The 13,972-nt window shown below is 43.2% G+C and overlaps 1 protein-coding gene across 2 annotated transcripts in view; it reads right to left on the reverse strand.

Annotated features, from left to right (window-relative positions):
• TFCP2L1 (transcription factor CP2 like 1) overlaps window positions 1–13,972 on the reverse strand; it is a 40,230-nt gene that overhangs the window by 10,706 nt on the left and 15,552 nt on the right. The window contains exons 3-8 of one of the 2 annotated variants that reach the window (XM_084643155.1): window positions 6,468–6,544; window positions 4,945–5,050; window positions 4,575–4,681; window positions 3,735–3,887; window positions 2,288–2,398; window positions 363–454 (exon numbers count right to left, since the gene is read on the reverse strand). In XM_084643155.1, the coding sequence (XP_084499281.1) occupies window positions 363–454; window positions 2,288–2,398; window positions 3,735–3,887; window positions 4,575–4,681; window positions 4,945–5,050; window positions 6,468–6,544 (646 nt within the window). The remainder of the gene's footprint in view (window positions 1–362; window positions 455–2,287; window positions 2,399–3,734; window positions 3,888–4,574; window positions 4,682–4,944; window positions 5,051–6,467; window positions 6,545–13,972) is intronic. The other variant, XM_084643156.1, reaches the window with a different exon arrangement.

Consider the following 13,972-nt stretch of genomic DNA (forward strand, 5'->3'; position numbering starts at 1 on the left):
GAGAACACTAGATATCTGTTATAAACACTTAAGACCTAACACTGCCCTCGGTGATGGACAGAGAAAAGCTTCCACTGACCATCTCATAGTGTCTCAGTGTAAAATATTATTCCTTTCCTCCGCCCAACACAGCAAGCAGATCAGGAATGTGTAACCAGACAGTTAAACTGCAAGGAGGTGGGAAATGCAGCCAGTTTCTTCCTGGAATTCTTGTGGGAAGAGTGGACTTTAAAGCTGGAATAAGCACCGAGCTCCAGCTCAAGTGCTGGACTATGCTGCTTCTTGATCTATTATACAATATCAAACCAATGCACGCACACACACTACATGCTAACTGAGAAGCAAAAGCATTTATTACATACCCATCTCCAAGGCTGAAGCTGTTTGGAGAACTGTTGTAACTTGGTGATGGAGTATTGTTTACTTGATAAGGCAAATCTGGCCATGGAGAACACTGTGAAAACGAAGCCAATAGGGACACTGAGCAAAGCAGGATTTCATCCAAATGGAAATAGGGGGCCTGATTCTTCCCTCACACCACGTATGACACTGTCGCTCCATTGAGATCAGCGAATTACCCGTGCTGAAAGGAGGAGCAGGCCCAGGGATCTGTACTCTGCGTTGCAAGAGGACTGAGGCTATACCAAGTTAGTTCTAATTATGCTTTCTCCATATATTCCTTTTCAGAAAGCCTGTCCCAAACGAACACTGAGCCGAACTCTGCTCTTGCTTACATCCGGGCCACATCAATAAATCAATCGTCATTGAAGGCAGGATTTGGCCCACAAGGCAGAAGTTTCCCAGCTGCCAGATTCTGGTCTCAATTATAAATCCCAAGTAACTCCAGACTAGAGTGACTAATTAGATGAGCCACAAGCACACCAGTGGAGATACCTCAGGTTTATACCGGCCTGAGAGCAGAATTTGGCTTAGTCCATTCAAAAGTATCAGCAAAGGAAGTCAAGTTTATAAATAGGGGCTATAGGAAAACCTAAGGCAGACACATATAAGGTAACCAAAAACCACTGCAAGACAGGCCGGATTCCACACTCAGTTGCCATGGTGTAAATCCAAAGTAACTTTACTGAAGCCAATGGAGTTGGTTACAGTGATGTAAACCCAGAACAACAGAATCGGGACCTGTAGTCAACCTGTTAAGAGCCCATGACTATACTATGCAGCGTCCCTGTTTGCAGTGATAAAGCAGGAGACAATCTGTGGCATTCTTGGAGTTTTATCACCTCCACAAATACAGCTTTAAGCAAATATTTAACTCTTCAGCAACCAGGGCTAGAGGATTTCCTCATTCAATGTGTTAAAGTGCACTGGTGCTAACAGCAAGAGCTCTGTATCTGCCCATGTTGTAGGATTATGTCTCTTTGCACAGCAGGGTCTTGCTAGCAAAGGCTACTAGATTATAGGACAAATTATATAGTATCTGATTATTCCAAGTAACGATAAACCAAAAGCCATTCTCTTACGGAATGAGCTTATTTAAAACAAGCAAAAAGAAAATGAAATCATCTTAAGGAGCTCCAGTGAGACACTGTTTAAATAAAAAACTAGATCTTCCCATCAGCAACAGTTCCAGGACTAAAATGCCAGCCTGTAGAACATTCCCATAATGAAGGTGGTACTTGACCCCTAAACAGATTATAAAGGTGCCCTTGGCTGGTGCTTCTGCAGCCCAATGCGGGTTATGCACAAGCTTCAGTGCACAATGTAATCATGATGTTAAAAAGAAGAAAAAGTCTCTCTCATATGACCCATACCACATGCAAAACATTCTTTGAACATGAGCCAGTTGTAGAGTGAAGCTAGCAAAGACCAAGCTCACTGTACTGGCTTGTTCTAAAGGACATCCATGAAGGAAAGGAAATTGACAATTGGATCAGGATTCCAGCATCCTGTCTTTGACTCCACCCAGAACCAGATGGTTTAGAGGAAAGTGTAAGCCATGTGTATGGGACACTTATTTGGAGGGGACAACTCACGGGTGGTGGGAGGTGAAAGACAATCGCTCCTTAACCCAATTAATGGCTGGTTTATGCCCTGAAGCATAAGGGTCCAATATTCCTTATAAACTTTAGTTCCATCTAATATAGCTTTTTCTGAAAAGTCTAATTCCTTTTATATAGTTTCATTAAGCTCTCAGTCTCAATGAGACCTTGCTGAGTGGAGCCCCAGAAACTAATTCAGCCCTGTACAGAAGTCATTCCTTTTGTCATTTTAAGCGTGTGGCCCAACATATTAAACCAGTGAGCTGTACATGACTAAAGCATCTTACCTCTGTGAGAATGGTTGTATCGTAGGAGGGCTGGTATTTCTCCTTCTCTTGGGCAGTCTTCTTCTCCATTTTCTCTCTATCAGTTTTCTGCTTTCTGTCAGCTCCCTTAGGCTACAAGCACAGAGCACAAGCTTTTCCTTATGCCTCACTTCACAGGGTGGGTAACAGGGGGCCATAGGTTTCATCTGATCTGTGCACAAAAGCCTCATTGGCATAATTGGGCTTTCTACACATGAAACAAGGGCAGGGCAAGGCCTCTATTTTCCAAGCAGCAGTTCACAGAAAAACCTCTACTGTATCTAGAACATCCTTTGTTAAAATTGCCATGCCTGTAGCATTTCCTAAACACGTGGAGCGCTACACAATCTGTATGCGTTCACAGTGCAACCCCTAGGATTTGATGCTATTTTAGAGCCTGAATCTCTGATCGAGGAACACACTTTAACGAGCACCTGTGTTATTTCTCCAGGAACTATAGGTATTATGAAAACTAAAGAGAAGTCAGAGTGGATCACCAAATCCAGCCCCCCATACCCCTCACCAATCTATGGAAAGTTTAGATTCAGATCTAACCGAAAGCCTGTTCGCCAGTCCCGAAATGGATTAGAGTACCTGTTCATTCCAGGTTTGCCAAAAAGCTTCAAACATGAAGGGAGACCGAGAACAAGGCTGCCCATCTTCCGCTCCATGTGTGAAATCGAGGGGAACTACTTGCAACATTTAAGGCCCTTCTCAAGTGCTTATCAGAGAATAGTCTAGAGAGTCGTTATTCTCCTCCGCTACTCGGGATGAGCTAACTAAGAACTAACTAAGCTAAAAAAGTCGCCAGATTCTGCTCTCAGCTCTATGGGTGTAACTCCAGACTACGCCACTGAAGCCAGTGAAAATACTCTGGATTTATACAATGTAATAGAGCAAAGGTTGGCTTTGGTATCTTAACAGGCAGTGACGGAAGTTACCAAGTGCCAGGTCTGGAACAGGTAGACCATATACACCATCTCTATGGCTAACTCTTTCCCGCTATTGATGACTCACTGGACAATATCTTTTATGGTTGAAGAGACTCTGATATGAGAGCTCTATTCTGTGCGTTGGTGCCTTCCCAAGAAGCTGTTATCCCATCCAAGCAGAGCAGATTGTTTAAAAATCCAGATAACAGAACGGACTGAGATCTGAGCTGTGGGCTGACCTCGGTCTGAGTGCATGAAGCCGGTCCACGGAATGCACTTTGGGATCTCTGTTGCTAGACATACTAGGATGTTGTGCCTTTTCCATAATTACTATTGATGAGAGTACGAGCGCCACCTGTTTAATACCTTTATTCTTTTGCTTTATTGTAATGCCTGAAATACTAACAAACATTTTTAAAACCTTACACATAGCAAGATCAACATGCTCCATGTCTCGAACTCCCGAGAGAATTTGGGAAACCTGAACTAGCCCATACCTTGAACACTTTGATCTGGCAGCTTGCAGAATGCAAGTGTTCGGTATATTCGCCATTCTCATTCTGTTTAAATGTGTCGATTTGTATCCTGAAGGGCACCCCTTTCTCTCCACCATGTTTCCTTGGCGTAAATTCTGTGCTGATACAATGTACCTGGCAAAACAGAAGCTGTCTTTATAACTAGAGATGGCTCAAAGTTTCAAAGAATCTGATTTTCAAGCCCCTGTAGTTCAGGGGTGTATGCGACTGGGGGTTTCAAGTTTAGTTCCGGCCCATCTCTATTTTGTGGAGGAAACATAGAAAGAGTTCATAACAAAATAAAGAGTTCAAAAGAGTGACAGGACAAGCAGCCTGGAGAAAAACTGAACATATAGAAAGCAGGCTTTGGCCTTGCATCGCATACATACAGATTTAAAAAAGATAAATACTTGATATTAAGGGTAGGAAAGCCCCACGAGGTCTGATATTTTGCAGACACTGTGAGCCATTTGGGGTGTTTGCAAAACTAGAGTTTGTGGCCTTCTCTGCCCCCCCATAAACGAAACCCATCTTTAAGAGGAGAGTGGATATTTAGAGAGACATACAGATCATTCGACCTATGACAAGACCTGTGCTCTGTTAAGAATAGAAGATGCAGCCCCACCCCCAAAAGCTAAACTGGCACATCTGAGTAGCCTATAAATAGGACGTCAATGCACACACACACACACATCAATGGCGCACAGGTATTTTCGTTAGTATATTTCTTTCCCACGCCTCAGATACACAAAGACTGAAAAAGTATCCCTAATAGACATCGTACCATTCCATTTACTGCACGCAAATCCATTCGTTCCTTACCTGAATGAATGCAGATGCTCTTTTGGACGGATCCCACAGAAATTCAACAGTGTTTAGTTGGGTTGGGCTGGCCCTGGGATCTAAGATACCGACTGACAGTGGGATATCTGTAGAAGAAAACCCCTAAAATTTTAAAAATATTAAATTGAAGACAACAAACCAAGTTTTCATACAGTTACCAGACTCATTTGAAAAGCCAAGACAACCAACGAGGTATCCAGTTTAAACCAATACAGCTGTGGTTTCTTTCACCCCTCTCTGCACACACCATTACAATTTTTGTAAAAAAGCAAACTCTGAAAAAAAATCCTTCAAGCAGCTCACAGCCAGCTCCAAACACTTTATGGGAACCATAATGAAATAATCTCACCTATATCAAGGATGCGGTCCCCAGGCCGGCTCCATCTCCAGCCCTCCAGCTGCTGGTGTTCTGTGTATTGCAGACGTCGATCATGGAAAACCACCCGAAGGATGCTCTGTTAAGAGAGGAGGGCAAGATGAATTAGGGGAGCCAGAAGCCCTTTTCCTGAGATGACTTTGGTTTCCCAGTGTCAGAGATGGGGGTCTGATCTGTTCCTCCTCCATGTGTCTAACTCCCATCGAGGAGGAGATCAGAGTGTCCCAATGAAAGCCACCCATCTCCATTTATGTCAAATTCCATTGATAGACGGTTCATCAAGATAATGCTCTCTTTGCACTTCAGAGGCCTTGTCAGTGGGAATTTGCCTTGATTCCAGCAATCGACGGTCAAGCCATTGATGTAGGGTTTGCTCCAGTGCACCTCTTCCAGTGTAGACTAGGAAAGCCTCTGTTTGCACCAGCAGAGCTTGCACCCCTTTCACTTCAGGTTTGGACTGGTGCAGCTGCATCAATGGCCAGAATCAGGACAAATGCACAATGCAGGCAAAGCCAAAGAGACTTTGTACTAATGTATTGCTTTGCATATGCAAAGTGCTTCACTACCATGAGCTAATTATCCCTCACCTCCCAGTTTCCAAAGGAAGTCCATTGTCTTGTTGCCATCCATTCTGAATGGAAGTGAGAGATTAATTTTGCATATAGATTAGAGAAAGGCCCCAAACCAAAACCTAGATCCAAGCACTTGCTTGCTCTCCTAGCAAGAGAGCATGTGCAAATCTGAACCCAGAGCCACATTTTATAAATCCTTCGTGTAGTGGGCTGAATAAAAACATGGAATCCAAATATGCTTGAACTTTATAGATGGTCTAAATCCAGATTTGGATCCAAATTTTGCAAGTGGCCCCCCCCGCTAATGAAAATCCCTGGATCACAACCACAAGAATTTGGGCCAGGAGGGCTTGAAACCAGAACCAAGATCTGGATCCAAATTTTGCAAAATCCCTGTATTTGTAAAATCCAACCCCCATAGTCAAACAACCCAGAACTCAGGATGTAGTTCTGTATGTTGTGGGTTGAGTCCACCACTAACGTAAACTTGAGTTGTGCAAGACCTGTGGGAGAAAGCTATGTGAAAAGCTGGAGTCCTCTTTATGAACACGTATCTGAGCCCAGGTGCGTTGAACCTGGGGTTGGTTTATAGCTTTGCATGGGTTAAGCCAGTAGATGAAGTGATGCTCAGTGGTTTCAACCCAGTTTAGCTTTGAATTTTGGGATTCATCTGAACCCAAAACTCAGAGTAAAACTCTGAGGGCACGATTGTAACCAAAGCAAAGGTTTAGCTGAAACCCTGCAAAGCAAAACTGCACGGTCACATGCAGCTCTAACCAACTCAGGAATTAGGCCTTCAATCTTGCTCCCATTAAAGTCAATGGCAAAATATCTCCCATTGTCCTCCATGATAAGCACTGTCAGGGCCTTGATTTGTGTCTGTATGTAGTAGCAGGAAGAAAAGAAATCTATATTTCTCCTTACCTTTACATATTTTGTGTTTAAATCTTGAAACTCTCCCAATTTCCTATTCTCAAGTAGACGGATTTCATAAGACTGACCTAGAGTTTAAGGAAACATTTCCAAGGTGTTTAACATGTTGTAGCAATGAGAGAGTCATGCTGGCATTTATGTGCTAATAAAGCATAAGACTGATCAAGGAAGGGTCATTCTTGGCAACATATCTCGTTTGTCCCATTAATGAGTGGGCATTAATGCAGGGCAGAAATCTGAGGGAAAGATGGTCCTATGGTTAATGTCCTGGACGGGGGGCATTAGGAGATTTGGGTTCATTTCCCAGCTCTGCCACAGACTTCCTATTAGACACTGGGAAAGTCACTTAATCGTTGTGCTGTCATTCCCCACGTAAAATGGGGACAATAGCACTTATTCCTTTGTCTGTCTTGTCTACTTGGTCTAAGTATTGAAGTCTCTTACTATATGTATGTACAGTACCTAGCACAATAGGGCCTCTGCGCTCTACTAGAATGCCAGGGATAATAATCTGGGGCTGATCTTGCTTTCTTTATCACGAGCTTCAATAGGATTTTTGGGTGCCTGAGGATCACAAGGTTGGGCTTGATTGTGGCCTTCCAACATACAGAAATGAGCTGGGACGCTTGTTTGTGCAGGATCAGCGGTGATGGTTTTCTATCACTGTGAGGGATTCAAATCCAAGTATTGGTTTCTTCCATATTAAGAAATTTGCCGATAGTCATATATGCTGATGCTATTGTCTGGACCTGGTAAGCCACCTTGACGTAAGATACCAAAACCTGGACAGTGCAATGAACCTTGTGTGTGTAACCCACTCTGTGTAGTAAACCAGTGCCTGAACAAGGACAGGACACTATCAATACAATAAATAAAGGGAATAGATACACAACAGCTGGTTTTTCCAGTTTATCTTGCTGCCCACCCCGCCTCCCGCCCCCATCCCCTTTAGTGAAGAATGCAGATCATCGTATAACGAGGCAATCTGAAACAGTGACTGGTTCAGATTTTCTAGCTTAACCAAGGTCATTTTAGCACTGATCCTCCAAAAGACTGCATAGCAGATACATCTGCCCCCAAGCAGCTGCCACTGGTAAAGGAAAAATGCTACATTTCTGGATCCAAATCTGTAAATAGCAGTAGATTTAGGACAGCAGAACTAATGGAAAGATATTGCATTAGAACAGGGTTCCTCTTGGGAATTGCAGCATTGCAGGCTGGCAACATGAGTGTAGGCAATGTTACTGGAGTGCTGAGATAGTTCAAGCTTATTCTGCTGCCTGGAAAAATAGAGTAGAGTAGAGAGGCCATATTCCATCTTCAGTGTTTGCACACCACTCCCACAGATGTCAATGGGAGTTCCACAAGCAGGCTATGACCCTTGAATCCAAGAACTGGCTAAAGGAGAAAAGGAAGCCACATGTAGCTACAGATTAATTCCTAGGTGCTGGAAATATACATAAATCTCAGCCCACATTTTGCAAAATCCACCATTTTTACTTCCAAGGAGAACTATATTTTGTGGCAAAACAGACTGTTGGACTGAAAGAGGATAGTGTCTGTAACCAATAATCCCAGCACACAATGCCATGGGACATCCTGTGTTTGTACCAAGGAAATATTCTCCATTGAGTATTCTCTTTATCAGGAAAGTAACTTTATTCACATGGCAATTTCAGAGAAATTTCGTTCACTGAAACAGAAATCCCATGGGTCTTACACAGATTTCATAACAAAGCTACATAAGCATGTGCTTGACTTTAAGACTGTGAGTAACTCCACTTTCTTCACTGGAACTTAAAGCACTTAAAGTTAAGCACATGCTTAGTGCTTTGCATGATTGGGACCTCACTTTCCTCAGACCTCTACAAGGCATTCCTAAAATCCCAGCCAGACCCAAAAAAAAGCCCCAAGGTTCATTTACAGAAAATTCAGTAGTTTACTGGAAGATACAGACAAGTAATTGCACGTGGGAGGGAGATGAGGATGTGACCACAGATGGGAGGGGAGATGAGCCAAGAGGATCTTTCTGTTAAGGTGAATGCTATGCGTGTGAGAGAACCCCTAGTTTAAGGGCCCTAGATAACCTATCAAGTGTTAATGCAAAGGCACTGGCTCTGCGTAATCCAAAGTGTTACATAATAAGAACAAAAAAACAAAAACAGAAAAAAAATACTCACAGGCCCCAATTTGGATATCATTTACACTGGTATAAGTCAGGGATATCCCAACAAAACCCAGGCTCAGCGTCAGCCCCAGCCTGTTCCCACCGCTATTATTTCATTAAAGCGGCACAGATTTTTGACAAAGCCAAATGGAAATATTGGTCCATCGAAGATGTCTTAGTTTGGGTCTAACTTTCATTGTTAGCATGACTTTACACATCGCATTGCCTCAATGGATTTAGCTTCTCTCAGATCCCTCTTGTACTTACAGAGCTTTACTGTGCAAATATTAACCCAATTAATCACCACACAGCCTACTTTATTATTTGAGAGATCACACATTTCTCTAGAGGTAGATGGGTCTTTCTAGCCACATTCTACAGATGGGAAACAGATAGAAAAGCTAAGTGACTTGCTCAAGGCCACAAAGTAACCCAGTGCCAGAGCCAGGACTAAAACTAAGTAGTTTCTAGTTCTCAGTCAAATGCTCAGGGTACCAGACAGCTTGACACTTGGTGGAATATTTGCTATGGATTCTCCCATCAGTGTCTATTGTCCAGCCCCTTGGTTTACCATTGTCTTATGTGAACAGCTAAAAGAGCTTTACTGGGCATAAGAAAGTTGGTCCCACTCTTCTAGGCTGTCTTCGTTCATCAGATAAATCAACAAGTCACTGGTATATCCAGAAACCTGTGCGCCATGTGCTTTCCTACCAACAAACAAAATATTCACATTCTGGATACAAAATGAAGGCCTGAACTGGCAAATGTTCCACGCATGAAGTTACCATTGAAGTCAGGTTTGGCTTGGATCAGACCTCAAACTGGCCAGAAACAGAGGTTCGGCTCTTTAGCAAATGCTGCCTCCAAGTAGGCCTCTGTTATTTTAATATTATGGAAGCCACAAGGCATAAAATGTTTTGGTTCAAAACATATGGGTCATGTGAAAGAAGCCATTGAACTTAATACGGATTCCCTGAAAATCATCATTCAAAAGGCTATTCATACACTAGCTGGTTCCCCTACAACCTGAGTGTTAAATACAGATTCCGCCACAAAATAATTAAATATTAAGAATGTTTCTAGTTGAGCTTCCTACCCATAAATTATCTCCCATGGAAAACACTTCCCTTCCACAACCACCCCTGAAACCAAGTTTTAGAATACAGGTCAGGTTAACATTCCTACCAGCATTCCCATACATATCATTAACACTAGAACAGGGCATGAACGGGACCTGATTTAAGGGCCGTGCTACCAGCCCAGACATGTTGATATGGAAGCTGAAATGCACATTCTCTACTTCTCCACAAAGCCTTCCCTCAGTGTCACAACTAAGGAAAATCTGAATTAACCTGGTAATTAGGGGTTACATTCTCTTCAGTTATACAGTCCAACCCCATTGAGTGAGGAGAATTTGGCCCTATACCAACAGGCCAGATATTCTGTTGTTAGTCTCTAAGATGCCACAAGTACTCCTTTTCTTTTTACATTCTCAAAAATATACCTCCGTATGGTTTAACCCACGGTATCAACTTGGAGGGGGATTTCTTTGGTTCATGGCTGATGCTCTACTAACTTTCACCACTATCGATAGAATAGGGTTCAAGAATACAGTGGTAAAGACACCCGAACCCTGTCTGCACTCCAGCTTCCACCAGTGGCTAAGCTGCACCAGTGGATAATTACATATGGTCCCACTTTCGCTATTGTGGACATACTGTTGAAATGGTTCCACTGTGTATAAATAATTGTGGAGTCATTAGGGCCAGAGAGGGAGAACAAGTCTAGAGACCAGTGGTTAGCAGGCCCACCTGGAAGGTGGGAGACACAGAATCCAGTCCCCCTGCTCCTGTGTCTCTTTATATTTATATCCACTGGAACAACTTCAACTGGAGAGACTGAGGGACGCCAACATCAGAATCTCTCATAGATTTATGATTATACTACAGCACACTCCTCAGAGGTGTGGGAGACCCCAAGTCTAAGGTGGACGATACCAACTGGGAGGGGTTACAAGTGCTTTGGAGGATAGGATTAAAATTCAAAATGATCTGGACAAACTGGAAACATGGTCTGAAGTAAACAGAATAAAATTCAATAAGGACAAATGCAAAGTACTCCACGTAGGAAGGAGCAATCAGTTGTACACCTACAAAATGGGAAATGGCTGCCTTGGAATACTGCAGAAAGGGATCTAGGGGTCATAGTGGATCACAAGCTAAATATAAGTCAACAGCGTTACACTGCTGCTAATAAATCCCAGAATGATGTTAATTCTTCCGCTCTACTCCGCATTGATTAGGCCTCAACTGGAGTATCGTGCCCAATTCTGGGTGCCACATTTCAGGAAAGATGTGAACAAATTGGAGAAAGTCCAGAGAAGACCAACAAAAATTATTGAAGGTCTAGAAAACATGACCTATGAGGAAAGATTGAAAAAAATGGGTTTACTCAAGAGAAGCAAAGACTGAGAAGGGACATGATAACAGTTTTCAAGTGCCTAAAAGATTGTTAGAAGGAGGAGGGAGAAAAATTGTTCTCCTTAACCTCTCAGGATAGGACAAGGGGCAATGGGCTTAAATTGCAGCAAGGGCAGTTTAGGTTGGACATTAGGAAAAACTTCTTAACTATCAGGGTAGTTGAGCACTGTAATAAATTGCCTAGGAAGGTTGTGGAATCTCCCATCATTGGAGATTTTTAAGAGCAAGTTAGATAAAATCTAGATAATATTTAGTCCTGCCTTGAGTGCAGAGGACTTGTCTAAATGACCTCTCCAGGTCCCTTTCTGTCACAGAATATCAGGGTTGGAAGGGACCTCAGGAGGTCATCTAGTCCAACCCCCTGCTCAAAGCAGGACCAATCCCAAATTTTTGCTCCAGATCCCTAAATTGAACTCACAACCCTGGGTTTAGCAGGCCAATGCTCAAACCACTGAGCTATCCCTCCCCCACCATAGAGTCCTACGGTTCTAGGATTCTATAATCCTTTCTAACACTCAAGCAGAGGCAGGAGACAGGTATTTGGGTGCCTAAATCTTGGCAGCAGTGCGAAAGCTCAGAGGGAGAAACCTGGGCGCCAAGGGAACTTTTACCCTGAACGTTTAGGCAAATGCAGAGTCAGCAGGAATGTTGAGGATCGCAGTGGACCCTAAAACTGGGACTTGCCACCTAAGTCCCTTTGGGTATGTCTACACTGCTATTAAAAACCTGCAGCTGACCTGGGCCAGCTGACTCAGGGTAAGGGGCTCAGGCTAAGGCACTATTTAACTGCGGTGCAGACGTTCCCTGCAAGGAGGGAGGGTCCCAGAGCTTGAGCTGCAGCCAGAGCCTGAATGTCTACACAACAATTAAACAGTCCCTTGGCCCAAGCCCGAGACAGTAGGCCCAGGACAGACATGGGTGTCTAATTGCAGTGTAAGCATACCTTCAGTGGATCTGGGCCAAAATGCCTTGTCTTCACTGTGATTTTACCCCAGGCTAGCTCACACATGTGTGTTAGCCTGTGGTAACAAATATATATCTCACATATAAGCAGTGAAGAAAAGGCCAAAGAGGCACTTTGCCTCATAAGTCACTGAAATCTTCAGAGGCATTAGCCTAGCCTCTGACCTAGCTTTATTACAGCAACTCTTTAGGGAGGATGTTGTACGGAAGTGTGTATTTAAAAAGGGCAGTTCCTGAACAACAGACATTTACACAATCCCATTACTAGGCAGGAGTTTATGCTCTGTTGCTGTACAAACAAGACTAGAATACGACAAAGTAGTAAACCACCCAGGCACACAATGTTCCTAACTTCTACTTCATGAAGCAACTCCGCCTGTCTTAAAGAGATTTATAGGCAGTTTACTTTTGTTACTTTTATTGTCCCTGACAATTAATGCAGCATAAAATTTAATTGTTGCTATCATTACCAAACTTCTGACATCCATGTTCTTTTGTCCCAAAAGGTAGGAAGACAAAAATAATCCTATCACTTAACAAGAGGTCACTAGACTAGTTCACATGCTAAAAACGTACACACGCAACACCTAATTCCTAAGCTTCGGCAAGTTCATTGCTGGGATTTAGTCATTAGCGATCGTAGGAGTTTTCTGATTTTAAGAATTGTTATTTTAAAATTTAAGGTTACATTTTGTAAAAACACTGAACTTTTTCCCACACAACTACAAATCCTATTGCAGTTACCAGTTTGGCTTTACATTTCTAATGCCATTTACGCTGCAAGGTCTCTGTTTTCTACACAACATGTTAACGTGTTATGCTGATTTCCAGCTATGACTTCAGTATGCCAAACCAATAGGCTCCAGGCCTGTTTAGAAAAGTAAGTAGCTCACCTAAGTAGACTATAAGATTCGGTTTTATGTATAATATGTTCACTGAATCAGTGGAAGCTAGAAACAGAAAAATATACTCTTCCTTAATATGTGATCCTAGTGACAAGCAGGGGGCCTAGAAAGAATCAAACTGGAAACTGTTTAAGGATTAAGCTAAACTATGGGCCACAGCAACAACAATTCCATTTAGCAACTTAACAAGGACATGAAAAATGCAGCATTGATAAACGTGAAAGAATGAGCCCAGCTGACTACAGCTTGGAGGGAAAAGGAAGGGAAAAGTCGTTCTTCTGCAAAACTTAAGCACGCACAAGGCAGACAGAAAGAACACTTTAATGAGACTATTCAGATGGATGAGAATTCATAAAGACTTTCAGTGGGTTACTCAATAAAACCTCAGGCTGATATTTTCAGGGCATGGGGCCACCTGACCATGCATACTTTATGCCACACATGTACTGCAGCTAGAGACAAGCAAAAGTGAAACCCTGCTCCCTGCACACACAACGTACACACAGGCATTAGTAGTGCCAGGTGGGTGACAGTTCTCCCATCCTAGACCACAAGTGGCACTGGAAGCTGCTCTGTGGTTACTTACAGTAGCCTCAGGGCTGAGTAAGCTCAAAGATGCAGTATGAGATGTTTAGCCAGTGGATGTTGGGGATCCACTAGCTACAGGACAGGCCATCCTCAAACCTCCCTCCTGTGCTAAGACGATGGAACCTCGGGGGGGGGGGGGGCGGGGGGAGGCGGGGAGAAGAGAGAGAGAGAGGGAGGGAGGAAGACATGTGGGTGCCAGGGAATGCAACCCCCACACGGCTCCACTATATCCCACTCTGTCCAAGGGTCTTCCACAGCCCTTCCCTGGGCCAGAGGATTATGCTCACAGACAGTTTCTGTCCTGCTTTTCATTACAGAGGGGTTGGAGGAATATAATGGAGTGCAGTTCAGGTGTTCAGTCTAATACCAGTTTATATAGCTGCCCTTCCAACA

This window comes from Lepidochelys olivacea (assembly GCF_965140295.1).
Source record: "Lepidochelys olivacea isolate rLepOli2 genome assembly, chromosome: 11".
NCBI classification, from domain to species: domain Eukaryota; kingdom Metazoa; phylum Chordata; order Testudines; family Cheloniidae; genus Lepidochelys; species Lepidochelys olivacea.